Genomic DNA, 16,923 nt, shown 5'->3' with positions numbered 1-16,923 from the left:
GGAGAACAAGGCTCGAAAGAAGCGCTTTGCGTAAATACGGAATACATGTACACTGTAGGCCTATGTATACATAATATGAACCCTGTATATTGTATAAAATAAATACCGCATTCCAGTTTCTGCATTGTAAGGGGCCCTGGACATATGTTCGGAGGGGGCCACGTTCTTTGTTGCTATGGCCCTGCTAACCTCCATATTGAAATAAATGTACACAGATCATTAAATTACCATATTTCAACATTGTAACAATAGACCTGAAAGTTAAAAAAAAAAGGGGGGTGGAATATACTCAGTTTTACACTGTCACTAGCTTGCATATCAAGGCAGAGTTTCCCCCAAATTCAATTTCAGAGATTCTGCAAACACATTCCAAGATATTTTTCACTGAATTAAACCCAAGTGGGTAGGAATTGTTCATTATTTCAAACTGAATAGAGTATAGTTACTCAGAGAATATATATTTTCCTTGTCAAGCAGTTGGAATCTTTCATTTATGGTCAGGAAATCTAGAGAATCTTTTATCCAGGTATAAATCACACTCTTCCATTTGGTCTCTCTTTTCAGCAAACATGATGATCCTCAGAAACAGTGTCAGCATTTCCCTTCAGATTATATTCTGTTGATTTCCCTCAAGCCAGAGAACCACTGTTGGGTTTCTTTGTTCATCCTCTGTCTCTCTCTCTCTCTCTCTCTCTCCTTTTTTCAGAAGATTTCAATACAACTTTCAAAAGCTAATTGTAGACATATAATGCTAAGACAAGCAGAGAGGGTTTAACACAATATAAGATGACATTGAAACAGACATACACTTCTATGCATTAAATTCAGACTATGTGCAGGCATAGTTTTTAGGAAATAGTTCAAGACTTTCAACTAAATATGTTAATTTGTGTGACATTAAGTTAATGCATTTTACATTGCTGTTTGACCATCACAGCACCTCAGTGATCAATATAAGTGAGCTGTCCTTGATATACTTGATGTAATAACTCTCACATCAACATAGATATTAATTACACACACACATAAAGTTAAAGAACATTATGGAATCAGCCACTCTTTGGACTATGTATTATGATACAGTCTTTAATTACATGATCACATACTATTTTTCCCAAAGGACATCAAGCTTCATTTAGAGCATAGAATAGATATTCACTTAATGAGCAGCTATTCAATATTTTGTTTTTTCCTTACTGTTTAATGGGCAGCCCCACGTTTAATTTACTGCATGCTTTTCAACCCTGCTCCAATGATCTTTTTTTTTCCTCATGGGCTTTTCTATAGAGCTCACCACTATAGTATCTAAGTACTTGACAGACTTTAATTAATTTATTTTCACAAAAGCCCGTGAGGTGAAGGGGTGATGATATCCCCATTTTGCACCTGGGGAATCTGAAGCACAGAACAATTAAGGTCAAAAGTGTTCACTAATTTTGGGTGCCCACTTTGAGATACCTAGAACCTGAGTTTTCAGAGTACCAAGCATTGTACAGCACAATATGTATTCAAGAATTCAAAGGAACTTGGAAGAAACTTGAAGCAGGGAACCAGAAGGAGAGGAGTAGGGGGAAATGTTGATTTTTATATATTATTTGAAGCTTTGTTCTGAGGCAGTTATGGGGCAGTTTGAATTTCCTAGGACTTTGGAGACAAGAAAGCAACAGCTTAGATTCCTTAATCATGTAAATATTTTTGTTTTGAGGCAGGAAATTCTGAGATGTGGGGCAGAGCTTGGGTAGAGCACTGCTGAGATATCACCTGTCTAATCTCTGAGCCTACAGTGGAATTTGGACAGGGATCAGGAGTGAGGAAGGGAAGGATTTGATAGTTGGGAAGATATGTAAATTAGGTAATGCATAGCCATTCAATATGCAAGCCAGTATATTTTATAATTTGCATAAAATCTGCAGTTTTCTGAAATTACAGCTTTAACAAGTGTGTCCCAAATGGGAAAGGAGGAAAAAAGGCTGGGAGAGTGTAACACTGAAGCTTGGGAGAGTCATTAAGGGAAACCTGTGAGGAATAAAGGCCTCAGCCAGAGCTAGTATCTTACCATGCGTCAGCAGCTACAGAGGATGTGTATACATTGAAGCTCAGAGTGAGCCTCCCAGCCCGAGTAGACAAGACTCCTACTAGTGGTGCTCAAGCTAGCATATTAAAAGTAACAATGTGGATGTTGCTGCTGTGGCAGAGATGCAGGCTAGCCGCATGAGCTCAGAGCCAGGGGGTTGAGTGGCCTTGCGAGCCTGAGCTGTCTATCCACGCTGGGCTGTTTGCTGCCATCAGCAGTGTAGACATACCCACAGAGGCTTTAGATCCTGTATACTACTTAGGGAGAAAATACCAGATCAGAGACCAACAGAGGAGAGACACTTATCAGGACAGTTGAACCTGCTCTTCTCAGAAGTACTCCAGCTGAGAACAAAGAAACGAAAACATGATCTAGTAACGGTTTAGAGCTGACTTCACAAGCTCAGCTGCAGTGGTTCCTGAGGAATTTCACTGTTTCATGCATCCTGTCTTCTGTCCTGTCATTGGAGTCTCTTATCTGTGCCAATAGGCCTTACTGGCTACAAGCTGAACAATATTTGTGCACCATAACCTTAGCTATGTAACTTAGCTAACCTTTAACGTGTGGTGGGCTTTATAATATTAGTCTGCTGCATTTCATTTGTTTATCCAGGCTTATTCCTTAACTGTCTGTTTTCAGTTTCTTACCCCTTGTTTAGGTAGTTGTAAGTAAAACTATTCAGAGTGGATGATCCACCTTCTGTGCTTTTCCTGTCCATATGTTTATGTTTTCTTGGCTCCTTGTGTCATAAACATCGCTCCCATTAATGAGTCACTCTTGATTTCCTTGTAAAGTTTCCTGGGAGGACAAATGTCTCCATTTGCAATTTGCAAACTGTTTTTCCAGGTGGACATTCTTTTATAGGAGCTAGTGTGCAAAGATATACTGTAGTAGACTGTATGTGTGTATAGCCTCTATCCTTAACTACACATGCTATGATCATCCAGTGAATGCAGGGCTTGGTATTATGGGTAGCATTTGGATTCAGGTAGATTCAGGCCCTGGCTCAGCCTGCCGGATGCCGGTCCCTCTAGGGAAGGGGCATAGGGAAATGAAGGCAGCAGAGTCTGCCTTGGGAGGAGCTTATGAGGGAGGGACATACAAAGCTGTCAATTGGCAGTAGTTCCTCTGACTCCTGCTGTTGCTGTCTGTACATATTTCAGAGACAAGGTGGGTGAACTAATATCTTTCATTGGACCAACTTCTGCTGGTGAGAGAGACAAGCTTTTGAGCTTACAGAGTGCTTGTCTTCTATCTATTACAAGTAGCTCAGACAAGAGCCAGTGTGATACATGCCTGCTTGGTATGGGGCTCTGTCCCACTCTAGTGGTACCTAGACCATCTAGGATTGACAAGTCTTCTACAATACTGGTTAAGAGCCATGTGGCTTTTAACTCATGCAGTAGAGATTCATACACTAAGCTTCATAGGTTACACCTGCTCATTCTAGTCAGGTATCTCACCACCCTGTACTCAGGACAACAGAATTCTTGATTGCCTTCCTTGAAGATAGACCCAAGAGTAGAGCTGGCTGGAGGATGGCAATTTTGTTTTGCAGCAACTTGGGGGTTTTGAAATTTGTTTTCATTTCACATTAGAACAAACCCAAAACCTTTAGAGAGGGGTGTCTCACTGTCTTTCCAGATGTTTTAGGGCACTGACCTGTTATTCCTAATTCAAAGTGATCTGGGATGAAAACCTGTACTCTACATCAGGCACAATAGGGAGCTGAACCTGGGTCTCCCTTGACTGTGAGAGATTTCTCTCTCACTCTCAATTTTTCAATGAAAACTTCATAAAAACAGCATATTTTGACATGGATTCCATGTCTCCTCCCATTTCATCCTCTGCCACATGCCAGAGGTTCTGTGTCCCCATTCTCCCTCCACATGCCAGTGGTTCTGTATGCCCCCTATTTCTCTCCCCCTCCAAGTCATTCAGATTGTCAACATTTTAAACTCTATTGAGACAATGGACAAGCCTGAATGGAGGGGGAGAGTTGGAGAGTTTTGTGCTGGAAGGTGCTGATGGCAGATGTCAGCTGGTTCTTTGGTTTATAGACAATTGACCTGGTTGAAGTTGCTGGATCTGTAACCAGATGCCAGGGGCTCTGTATGTCCTCCATTTATTTTTCCCTTCCAGTGTTCCAGTTTTCACCAGATCAATAGGGTTCTGTCCACTGATGTCTAGAGTATTCCTTAAAATTTTTGGAATTGATCAGAAGTAGAGTTTAAAAATTATTGCACTACACCCAAACAGAGAAATGCCATCAAGTTGAGTGTAGGGCTTTGCTTTGTTCTGCCAATTAACTTTGATGATAGAAAAAGTCTCTTCTAAAAAAAAAAGTATTAGTGCATCAGTGGCCTCAGATATATTATTATATGTACTTGGGCACTGAAAAGAAATTTAAGGAAATTAACTTGACTTTTAGAAGAAGCACCTTAGTAATTATAGCGATGCCAGGTCGCTCCCTAATTAAATTAATGTAGGCTGTGGAAATGGGAAGTGGTGCTTTCTTCCACTGATCACTTCATCAAACCAAGAAAGGCCTGATACCATAGCATTGAAAGCATCTATGGAAAATATAACTTGTTTGTTGTCTCTTCAAGGACAAGTTGATTTAGATATGATTCACTATTACTCTATTTAAAATAACACTGATCATCTATCACCCATCTCACTACATCGGTTGTTGCTGTTTCTTTGTAAATGTCAGTCTAAGGACTGGATGTCTGTTGGGATGCTTGCCTTGGACAATAAAAATAGACTATCCAGTTTCATTGTGAGGTTTCAAGAGCACGAGAATTGCTTATCCAGTTTCAACCAGTAGTCCACCTAGTTCTATATCCTGTCTCTAAGGGTTTGTCTATACTTAAAACTCTACAGCAGCATAGTTGTAACTCTTCAGTGTAGAAATTACCTGCACCAACAGGAGGGTTTTTCCCACTGGTGTAGTTAATCCACCTCCCGAGAGGCAGTAGTTAGGTTGATGGAAGAATTCTTCCATCTGAGTGCCGTCACATGAGAATTTAGATTGGCTTAACACCCCTGAGAGACATAGTTATGCCGACCTAATTTTCTAGTGTCAACCAGGCCTAAGATAGGCTAGAGCCAGATGCATCAAAGGAAAGGTGACAGAAATTCTGTGCTGCATAATTATGGAATAACCAACTTGTTACCGAAATGTCGGGTCCGCCTAGCTGAGAGCCAATAACAGCCAGACAGGGATAAGGTAAAGTTGCTTTATTCTGCAGAAGAAAGGAGAGTTTTGCACCTTGGTACAAAGACTCTACTCCATACAAAAACCAGAGATCTTTTATACACACCTACACACAGGCTTCGGTCGTGTTACCATTTCATTGGTGGTTAACAAACTCTGCACTTCTGCTATCTGGGCAGCAAAAACTGGTTTGGGACCAGCTTCAGCTGCCACAAGGCTGAAAAGGGAAGACAGTTCAAAAGTTCAAGCTACGGTGTAGGTGAGGTGTCTGTTTTCCCCTAATGGCTACTAACTGCTATCAATCATAAGGGCTACCAGCAGTTAAGCAGGTTGCTGCTCACTGTCGCAAACTCATAGGAGCTTTTTTTAGTCCCAGCAATTCGGTGGTTGGTTTATCATTATGTAAACAAGTATTCAAGTACTAGAACCGTACTATAGTATTTGGATTGCAAGTAATGTAGGGAAATATTTATTTCCAATTACCAATAAAAATTAAATATGTATTTTAATGTATTAGGTTTTCCAAATGTTTCCCAACTTTTACATGCAATTCAGTCCCTAAGTATTGTAAATAACAGTAGCCCTTTGATATCTCTATCTGGACGTAAAGGGACCTTGGAATGAAACTGTTCATAAGCATTATACTGGCTTTTCAATATTATTTCTATAATAGATTTGTCTTCTAAATTGAATATAGCAATACTACTGTGCTGACAGGATTTAAAATCACAGATAAGAATGATTTGTTTTTCAGTTCCATTCATATAAAATGCCTATAGTTATTCTCAGATCTTTTCAGATATTTTTAATTGTGATTTTTTTGTTCACTATGCAACTGATTAAAACATATCATTTGAAGAATATCTCTACACTTTTCCTATGCTGTGTTTATCCCCGCCTCATCCTGAGAAGCTGATTATTTCCTTTATCACTCCTGAATTAAATTCTTTTAATGCTTTACTTACTGATTTGTGAAGCAGGCTAATTACTAAACTGTACCAGATTCTGCTGCCTAGGTATTTTTCATGCAGGTTAAGCACAAATATACTTCAGTGCCATCACTGCACGAGTCATGTTTAGCATACAGAATGTATTTAAAGATGTTGTTAACCTGTGAGGCTTTTCACCACCAAAGATATAAATATATTTGAAGTAATTGATTCAACTAGAGTCAATCACACTGATTACTGTGTTCTTGTATAATAGAATGTAATTTTATATGCCACTTTGGGCTGGCTACAAACACAATGTATATCATTATCTGTGCTGAGCTGGCCTGATTTCTGGTGTATGTCACTGAATTGAGTTATAGGATAAAAATTGGGTGCAGTGGACGTAGAAACTTTTTCGAATAATATAAAACAATATTTTTTTCTTACTTGAGTAGAAGGCTAACGGCATTTTGGGCTGTATAAGTAGGGGCATTGCCAGCAGATTGAGGGATGTGATCATTCCCCTCTATTCAACATTGGCGAGGCCTCATCTGGAGTACTGTGTCCAGTTTTGGGCCCCACACTACAGGAAGGATGTGGAAAAATTGGAAAGAGTCCAGCAGAGGGCAACAAAAATGATTAGGAGGCTGGAGCACATGACTTATGAGGAGAGGCTGAGGGAACTGGGATTGTTTAGTCTGCAGAAGAGAAGAATGAGGGGGGATTTGATAGCTGCTTTCAACTACCTGAAAGGGGGTTCCAAAGAGGATGGATCTAGACTGTTCTCAATGGTACCAGATGACAGAACAAGGAGTAATGGTCTCAAGTTGCAGTGGGGGAGGTTTAGGTTGGATATTAGGAAAAACTTTTTCACTAGGAGGGTGGTGAAGCACTGGAATGGGTTACCTAGGGAGGTGGTGGAATCTCCTTCCTTAGAGGTTTTTAAGGTCAGGCTTGACAAAGCCCTGGCTGGGATGATTTAGTTGGGAATTGGTCCTGCTTTGAGCAGGGAGTTGGACTAGATGACCTCCTGAGGTCCCTTCCAACCCTGATATTCTATGATGGTTTTAAAGTTAGGACCTACAAAATCTGGGTTTAATCACAGTGCTGCCGCAAACTTCCTGTATGACCATGGGCAGGTAGTTTAAACTCTGCGCCACAATTCTTCATCTTTAAAATAGGGATAATAGTACTTTCTTTCTCCCATATTTTGCCTGACTGGTCTACTTAGATTAGACTGTAAACTCATTGAGAATATATCAGCCTGAACTGAGGCCCTAATTTCATTTGGGAAGTTAGATGCTATTGTAATATAAATACTAATAATAGACCTCTTCTTAATCATTCTGTTTATGACTTATCTATGCTGTGGTTTTATTTAATATTATACAGGCATGAAATGGACTGCAGCAGTCCTGTAAAATGTCAAAAATACTTCTGTGGGAGTTTAGCCAGCAAAGGACATGAGAACAGATCTGACTTACTTAAAAAAAATATTTTGGGGACAAGTAGTGCTTCCAAAGTGTTCTAAGGGCTTGCCTGTATGGAGAATTAGTGTGCGTTAAGTTGAGGTATAAATCTACAGCTTACTAGCCTGCCGTGCATGCAGGGTATATCTACACAGGGATAAAAATACCTGGGGCTGGCCTGGGTCAGCTCACTTGAGCTTGCAGGGATTGTGCTTGAGGGCTGAAAAATTGCTTTGTAGACATTTGGGCTCAGGCTGTAGACTGAGGGTGGAGGGTCCTAGAGCTCGGGCTCCAGCTCAAGCCTGAACATCAACGTAGCAATTTTTAGCTCCACAACCTGAGTGCTGGGAGCCTGAGTCAGCTTATCCAGGCCAGCTGTGACCATGTCACAGGGATTTTATTCCGTCCATGTACAAGTACCCTAACCCTAGTTCACCATGTGGATCCTGCTACTGCACGCTACAAGCTCTGTAGTTAGCTTTGACTTACTGTTGTTTCAGACTAAGCATGGTAGCTGAAAGCATAGCACACAAAGGACTTGTCTACACTACCACTTTTGTCAGTATAACTTATGTCACTCAAGGGTGTCAGAACCCCCCCCCTCCCGAGCGACATAAGTAACACCGACAGAAGCCCGGCATGTACAGTGCTATATCGGCAGGAGAGCTTCTCCTGACGACATAGTTACCGCCACTCATGAGTGGGTTTTATGTTGATGGGAGAGCTCTCTCCCGTTGGCATAGAGCAGCTACACGAGCCATCTTATGTCCGCACAGCTGCATTACTACAGCTGTGCCACTGTAAGCTCGCTAGTCTACCCATGCTCTAAGCCATACTCAGTGACTTTCACTGTTCTATAGCAGTATCCAGATAGTGAGTTACTGTGCAGTAAGCTGGTTTTGCTGGAGATTTACAACTTAGATTGTAATTGCCAGCACAGTAATTCAATGAATAGACAAGCCCCAAATATTCAGTAATTTAGAAAAAATATTATCCATTCAGATCTGCAACATGGATCTAGACTCAGATATTCTGATTTCCCTCTATGTACATATCATTGTACATTGATATAATTGGTAGTATCTTTCATGCATGTAGTGAGAGCTTATTATTAAAAGAATAAATCTGACATTGAACATTTATAATATTTAATAAAGCAGTGGTTAAAAACTGTGGAGACTGAAAACTGATATTATTGAGAGGTTTGCATATAGAGTGAAATTTATCTATCAATATCAAGGCTCTCAGCAGAGCAGAAAACCCATTGTTCCACTGTACCCTGCAGAGCAATGGGTGATTTGTGCACAGTCTGTGTACTAGAAGTGAGATTTGTGCTAGCTGTACATTAACTAACGTGAAATGGGGAGTTGAGGGTAGTCCAGGGGAAAGATTCGGAGGTGTAGCCACTGAATCCACATTGACATTCAGATTCAGTAGCCAAATGGCCACAATGGGATGCACAAGGATTGTGACACTTGGTCCTGTCCAGGGACTGGAGTGGTGATTGTGAAGAGAGTCATAGCACTACCCAGTGTTCTGACTGCTGATTGAGGAACGTATTTTGTTTCACTTACACCCAAGTGTAATTCACCTGCATAGGTGCATGTGTGTGTGTTTCTCTTATGTAAGATTGTAATTATTCAGTAAGAGAAGAATGTATATCAACAAGTTGCAAATTTGATGTGTTCTGGACAAATGAAAAACTGACAGAATTTGCCAACAAAAGCAAATGAAACAACTCTGTTAGGATATAGATATTTAGGCCTGTCTGTAAAGGCCTATACTTTAACAATTTAGGTGTATTCTTATCACTTAGCTAGTTACAGAGATATAAAAGAAAGAATCAAAGATCACTGTCTGTGTAATGGCCTTCTCTTATTGTGACAGGCTAAGGTCTTCAGCTAAGATGTAGTTAGGCAGCCATAAGCTGGGAAGTGTATTGTCACATCCTCACATTCCAAACTAGTCACATTGAAATAAGATGCTATTGGGCTATTAGGAATACAGTCCTGTCCTGATATTCCTACTACCTCCAGAGGAAAGGTAGAGCCTAGAAGATGTAAAAGGAAACTTAGTTTGATAGCATCCTGTCTGGCAAGAACTCACTTATCAATAGACACAGCTGGAAAACCCTTATGTCTGTATAGATGTAGTTGTGAAATCCTCACTTCTGTATTGTTTTGTATGTTTATTTGGATGGTCTCTGTCTCATTCTGCAATTGTTTCTGTCTGCTGTATAATTAATTTTGTTGGGTGTAAACCAATGAGGGTGGTGGAATATAGTTGGTTAAATAACCATGTTATAATATGTTATGATCGGTTAGTTAAATTTCAGTAAAATAATTGGTTAAGGAATAGCTAAGCAAAACGCAGGTTTTACTATATAGTCCGCAGTCAGTCAGGAAGTAAGGGGGAAGTGGGAACAGGGACTGGGGATGGGGGAATTAAAATCATGTCTTGCTAAAGGGGAAAATAGGAACAGGGGATGGGAACAGGAACAGGGACACAGGCAAGGCTCTGTGGTGTCAGAGCTGGGAAGGGGGACACTAAGGAAGGAAACTGGAATCATGCTTGCTGGAAGTTCACCCCCATAAACATCGAATTGTTTGCGCCTTTGGGACTTCGGGTATTGTTGCTCTCTGTTCATGCGAGAAGGACCAGGGAAGTGAGACGGTGAAGGAATAAGCCTCCTAACACCTGTCTGCCACCTCCTCCCAGGAAGTGTGGGCTGGAGGGGAGAGTTAGTCCCTTGAGGAACTTCATACCTTTTACAAATGTAAGTTTAAAAATAATTTAAAAATAATAAGCACACAACCATTCCTTATGAAGATATTCTTTTCACATATAGTATTTGGCACAACCACATTAGGAAAAACAAGAGTTAAAATTATTTGATTTGCTAAGGATAGATCCACAGTTATATGTCTTTTTGTCTGTAGGATCTATAATGTATCATTAGATATTACAGTTCATGTTACGTTAATTATCTCTACTTTAGTCATAGTCTCCATAGAATTGACATACCTGCAGAAGGAGGCATTTTCAGAAAACTGTGTGTTTCCTAGGATTGGCATACTGTAGTTATTGTAGAAATTCGTTCCTTTGTGGATGCAGCCCTATTCTGTGAAGAGATATGCCAACTGGATTTTAACCTCCTGCTTCTAAAGCATGTAAATGAAATTAGTTTCAAACCAAAGCAGCCAGCATTCACTATTCAGGAGCAGGAGTTACAAAGTAATTGAAATTAGCAGTGACCTGAATAACTTAGCCTTAGTGATGTGCATCAAGGATTTCCTGCTGGAATAATTTCAACAGCAAGAAGCACTGACATTGCAGCATGGCCCAAGACCAAAATTTAGACTTACCCCAGAAGCTGCCTATTCTTCCTGAATTGAAAGAGAATAAAATAAATGTTTTAGTACTACCACTACTTCTTTCTAGAATCACTGTTAAAGAGATTATGCAATTGCTGCTGATTTAGTCTGCTCAGTGACTAAGCAGGGTAGATGTCATTTGTAGTGGAAAAACACACAAAGATTTGTTGGGGTTCTAACTCATGAACAGGGCTAATTGGATTTGGAATTCACTATTACAGTTGCTGTCCCTGCTGCTACTACCAGAAAGGAAAACCAGAATTAGAAAGGGGAGGAGCTTGAAGTAGTCTTAGAAAGAAATTATTTTAGCATTATTCCATAAACAATATTTGCCTGCTTTGCATTTATCAAGTAATTCCCCATTCTTAGGGCTGGTGCAACCATTTAGGCGGACTAGGCGGTTGCCTAGGGCTCCAAGATTTGGGGGCACCAAAAAGCGGCGCCCCCAAATTTTTTTTTAAATGGTTGAGCAGCCGCTGCTGCTGGGACAGAGAGGGAGTCTGAGCTGCCGGCAGCAGTGGCTGCCGGTAGCCCAGGGTGACCTCTGGGTCAGGGCGTCGCCACGGCAGCCAGCAGCCCAGAGCCCCCCCTGGGTCAGGGTGCCGCCGCGGCAGCCCAGAGGTTCTGGCTGCCCGCGACGCGCTGACCCAGGAGAATCCCTGGGCTGCAGGCAAAGGCTCAGAATCCCTCTCCCTCCCAGAGCAGGGGCTCCAGCCTATGCAATTTTTCTCGTTGCCGGCTGGGGCGTCGGCAGCTGGGCAGAGCTGCGCAGCTCTGCTTAGGGCACGTGGCAGGAGCCCTGCGAGGGCAGCGGGACACCAGAGCTTCTGGAGGAAAGCGTGGGCTGCCCCTGGCTCAGCCTCCACGTCAGCCCCAGCGAGGGGCATGGAGAAGAAAAGAGCCTCAGCTGTGATCTAGTAGAGCGGAGGAAGAAAAAGGACCCCAATGCTCATGCGTTGGGCAAGGTAAGTAAGTGCTTCCCCACAGCTTGGCTTCAGGTGTCTGTGCTCCTGCCCCCTAGGTCCTTGGCTGGTCCCTGCTCCTACTCCCCTTGTGCCTGGATGGCTGGAGAGAACAGCAGCCTGTAGAGCTGAGCTGCCCCAGTGCCCCCAGGCACCCCCCTAACCCCATCCCCCCCACAGCCCTGACCCCCAGCTCCGAGCCCAGTCCCTCTGAGCTGGAAACCCTCCCCAACAGGCCCGTGACACCCCATGCTGACAGAATATGTCCCTTAACACAGTTATTGCTCTTAGCATCCTCTTGACTCTCCCACGTTACTGTTAGCAAATGGTAAGCAAAGCTTCTCAAATCAAGTTGATAAAAACATACATGCGAACATCAATGTTGCAACAAAGACTTGTTGGGCTATCTACCTTGTCACTAGAACATGACATTGCTCACAGCATTGACTTGGAGGAACTTGTTTCTAAATTTGCTAAACTTAAAGCGCAGAAACATAAATTCTAAATTATAACATGTTACTCTGTGACCGTGTATTGTGTATAGTGTATGTGATTTGGGGGGCGGGGGGGGGCGCAAGATGGAAGTTTCGCCTAGGGCGCAAAATATCCTTGCACCGGCCCTGCCGTTCTTCTATTTTTTTATTAACTTGTTTGTGTCTTCCTAGTATTTGTATTATTTCTTTCGGAACAATTTCCCTGTCACTAATCTTTTTTGCCATCAAACTGTTCCTTCCACGACAAGTTGCATCTATGCTACTAGCCTTCTGCTGGCATCCCATCCAGATCTCATTTTTCTTTAGATCTTTTCTTAGTTTAATCTAAAGCCGGGATTCTCAAACTGGGGATTGTGACCCCTCAGGCAGTCACAAGGTGGTTACATGGGGGTCACAAGCTATTAGCTCCGTGGGGCTGACAATTCCCAGCCCTCATTAAATTAAATTATGCCCCCCACCATTTTTAACATATAAGATGGGGTCACACTCAGAGACTTGCTATGTGAAAGGGGTCACTAATTCAAAAAGTTTGAAAAGTCTAAGGAATCTTTTATTTTCTGTCTATCTACCTTTGTTCATTTAGTCCTCAACTGCCTGGTTGTGTTTATTTTGTGAGCATTGTACCTTTTACCATATATTCCAAACTACCCAAAAGACCTCTCTTCTTTTTTCAGCTGTGTATCCATGTGCTCTGTATGTTCCCTACCCCTTCTTAGTGCCATTTCTTACTTCTTTCTTTCTAATCATTCCATTTGTCAGAGTAGACAATGTACAAGCAGCGTTTGCTGTACGAATATCTTAAGAGGCTACAGTACAATACAATGGCAGGAACATCAAAAAAAATTTGTTTGCGGCACTCTTGCAAGAGGAGTGGAAACATTCTTCTGTTGACAGTGCGATATTGTGTCAAGATAATTTTTACTATTACTATCAAAGGAGCTGATAAACATAAGGCAAACATCCCAATTTCTCTTAGCAATAAAGAACAGGTTTCCTTTTGTAATGGCTATGATTCAGTTCCCTAGTTTGGCAGTGACAGTACAGAGTTAGTACAGAGTCAGGGTGTGTCTGCACAGGGAGTTTAATGTGAAGCTTTTTGATGTGCATCTGGTAACTCACAGTATGTACCAATAGCATGCACATGGGATGCCTGTTCCACTTTCAGTCTGCATCATGTGAATGCACAGCAGTGGTTTATGTGAACTGAGGGAGTAGAATTTATAAATAGGACGTGGTGTTTCTCCCTGGTGCTCAAAGGTTTGGTTGATCACCGCAGCGTGTTTATAGACAAAAAAACAGTTAAACAGTATTGAGTTCCAAAAGATCGTCAGATGGACCCTTCCAGACCACCTGCTTTTTTGTCTGTAACCCTGTTGTGGTGGTCTGGAAGGGTCCATCTGACGATCTTTTGGAACTCAGTTATATATGAATTAATGGAAAAAGAACCGTTTGCCCCCAGGACCACTATGGACATTAAGGATTCAGTGTTTGGTCTGGTTATTCTGGGGTCCCCAGCTTACCCTCTGATGCCCTGAGTAATGAAGCTGTACCAGGCTGCTGGGACAGAAAAAAGGAACATTTTAACCATCGCCGGTGTAGTTGCCTTGTGGTTGTAGAGTGTGCATCTGGCTGTTTGAGAGGCAGGTGGCATGGCTTAGGAATTGTTTGAAAGCAGCAGAAAAAAAAAACAGCCTGACCATTATAGCTGCATGCAGTGTTGTGCACAGTATTTGTGAGACCAAGGAGGAAAACCTTTAACAATAGTGGAGAGGCTGAGGCAATTCAATCAGCCTGCAAGGCATCTCTTAGAGAATGCTAACACCTGGGGGAATATTGTCAGGAATGCCTATTGTTTGTATTTTGAGTCTTATGATTGAACATATGTAGCTACATCCTGTTCCTAATCTGTGGAGGCAGGGGAGGAGGTTGGGATAGACCAGGGATCTGCAACCTTTAGCACGCAGCCCATCAGGGAAAGCCGCTGTTGGGCCGGAACAGTTTGTTTACCTGCAGCGTCCACAGGTTCAGCTGATCACACCTCCCACTGCCGGCAGTTCATCGTTCCAGCCACTGGGGGCTGCGAGAAGTGGTGCAAGCCGAGGGATGTGCTGGCCACTCTTCCCACAGCCCCCATTGGCCTGGAATGGTGAACTGTGGCCAGTGGGAGCTGCTATTGGCTGAAGCTGCGGATGCTGCAGGTAAACAAACCATCCTGGCTCACCAGCAGCTTTCTCTGATGGGCCATGTGCCAAAGGTTGCCAATCCCTGTCCTATAATGTGCAAACCAAAATCGAACAATTCCTCAGGCTTAAGTTCTGCTTTATTTCTCCTGCAGAGATGCAGAAAATGCAGAAAAAAAATTCGGTCCTGCAATGATTGCCAGCTAGAATATGTGTTACAGGGCATTTCAAACTCAGCAGGGAAAAGTACTGTTTGTAACTGGTATTTTTACCGAAAACTCAATGTCTATGCCTACCTCATGTAAATTGTAAACACTAGCCAAATGTCTTTTCCTCTAACCACAGTGTGTTTTTTTCATTATTTAAATGTGCCGCTGGACGTGGGGTAGGGTAGAGGCTGCAGTTGCGCCGTATGCCAGCTGCCATTTTGGGCTAGTGAATGGCACTGGGGCATGTGGTTTGTTCAATGGGCAGGACAGACAAGGAAAGAAGAAAGGAAAATAGGCAGATGGGCAAGTGCTTTCCATGCCACAGTCCAGAAAGCTGTTGATAGTTGTGGCATTTGCATGAAACAGAGGCAAATTGACTGGACAGAGCAGCCATCATTTTAGAAACATGTACTGGGAGCCTGAATAAGCAGTATGGGCCATTGGATGGAGGAAGGCAAGTGGGGACTGGAAACTCAGAAGATCATCTGAAATGGCTGTGGCCATGGGACACCTGGCACAGAAGGTAGAAAGGCAATATAGCATAGTAATAATAAATAATAAATTGTAAAAAAAAATGTATTTACATGGCAAAGTTCCCTACAGGAGAATCTGCCTCTTTGACCCTGGCCTGAGTTTCTGGCTGGACTCAGGCTCAGTTGATGCAGGATAGGAATCAGGAAGCATTGCAGCAAGGTATAACAGCAGCTGGCTTTCCAGCTGGACAGTGTCAGGGTCCTGGATCCCAAAAGGATCCTAGATTTCAAGGGACTGCTCCTTTCCAGCATCTTCCTGCTCATCCTCTGGCGGGATTTGCTAGTCTTCCCTGATGTGAGGGAGAGTGCAGCCAGCAGGCTCTACATGCTGTCTTAGATGAGTTGTGCTATAATTGTGTAGGATCTTGTCCAGCTCATCATGAAACAGACAGGTCACATGGTACCAAATTGCCTCCTTTTGTCCCTCATTTAATGTATTTACTCCTGAGCTCCTTGCTTGTTATCTGGGACTGGTCAATATCGTAGTTGGTGCCTCTCTCAAACATATGCCTGGCAATGTCCACAAAAAGTGCTTTATTTCAGTGACTGCCACAAGAGCTTCCCCATTTTAATCTGTTTTAACACCCTTGTGTTGACAAGCTCTAGGTTAAATGTGTGGAATGTTTGGGATTCGGGCCATGGCAGGTGGGAGATGTTAATCTGTCATTGCTGATGGGAATTACCTCTGCATGTGCAGAGTGTATGTATGCCTGGAATACACTGAAACTTGAAGAAGAAATCCTAGGCTTGTGGAAGAATTGTACATTGTGTGCACCTCTTAGTTTAGAAACAGCCAAGATTGGTTGGAGCAGGAGGACCATATCACTATATGGCTTCCCATGGTATGGAAGTACTGACTAAAGAGACCTTTTAAATTGAATTGTAACTGTGAAATTCACATCATACTTTAGTTACTTCAAAAACATTTTTTTTCCTTTTCTAGACAAACCTTGTGAAACTGCTGTTGATGCATCAGGCAAACCCCAGTCTTCTCAGTTGCAGTGATGAAAAGGCCTCAGGTGGGTGATGATCCATTAGTGTTATTTATGTGCTAATAAATGAGATAGTAATTTATTTGTTCCTCAGCAAATGGTGCTATCCTTCACTCGTCATCTGTATACTGTTGTCTTAGCCCACCAGGCAAAGAGTAAGTTGTTTTGTATGGAGGCATGTGAATGCCTCAAAAGGAATTTTACTGCATAATTCCACCACAAGAATGGATCATGTAATTTCAAAGAGACTGACTCAAGAAGGTCTGAGAGGTTATGTGTTCACAAGATATTGTTGTAGTTGGGGTGCTTTTCACCTCTCACCTTTGGGTTCTGAAGCTGTGGCATTATGCAAGGACCAATCCCTTAAAGGGTCTTCTTAAAGTTATAGAATAGGTGATGTGATGGGGCAAGGCCAGATGGCTACAGTAAAGTAGTAAGGAACAGGTATGTTAGCCCCAGGCTAAACACATCCCTGGTACCATGG

The 16,923-nt window shown here is 42.3% G+C and overlaps 1 protein-coding gene across 2 annotated transcripts in view; it reads left to right on the top strand.

The window, feature by feature from the left end:
* The window catches only part of MYO16 (myosin XVI), a 650,995-nt gene that overhangs the window by 301,660 nt on the left and 332,412 nt on the right, over nucleotides 1-16,923 (top strand). For both annotated transcript variants that reach the window (XM_075061501.1, XM_075061500.1), the window contains exon 8: nucleotides 16,391-16,466. In XM_075061501.1, the coding sequence (XP_074917602.1) occupies nucleotides 16,391-16,466 (76 nt within the window). The remainder of the gene's footprint in view (nucleotides 1-16,390; nucleotides 16,467-16,923) is intronic.

The sequence above is a fragment of the Chelonoidis abingdonii genome, chromosome 1 (genome assembly GCF_003597395.2).
Source record: "Chelonoidis abingdonii isolate Lonesome George chromosome 1, CheloAbing_2.0, whole genome shotgun sequence".
Classification (NCBI taxonomy): domain Eukaryota; kingdom Metazoa; phylum Chordata; order Testudines; family Testudinidae; genus Chelonoidis; species Chelonoidis abingdonii.
The sequence above is the reverse complement of the archived record's forward strand: the minus strand, read 5'-3'. Positions and strand labels throughout refer to the sequence as shown.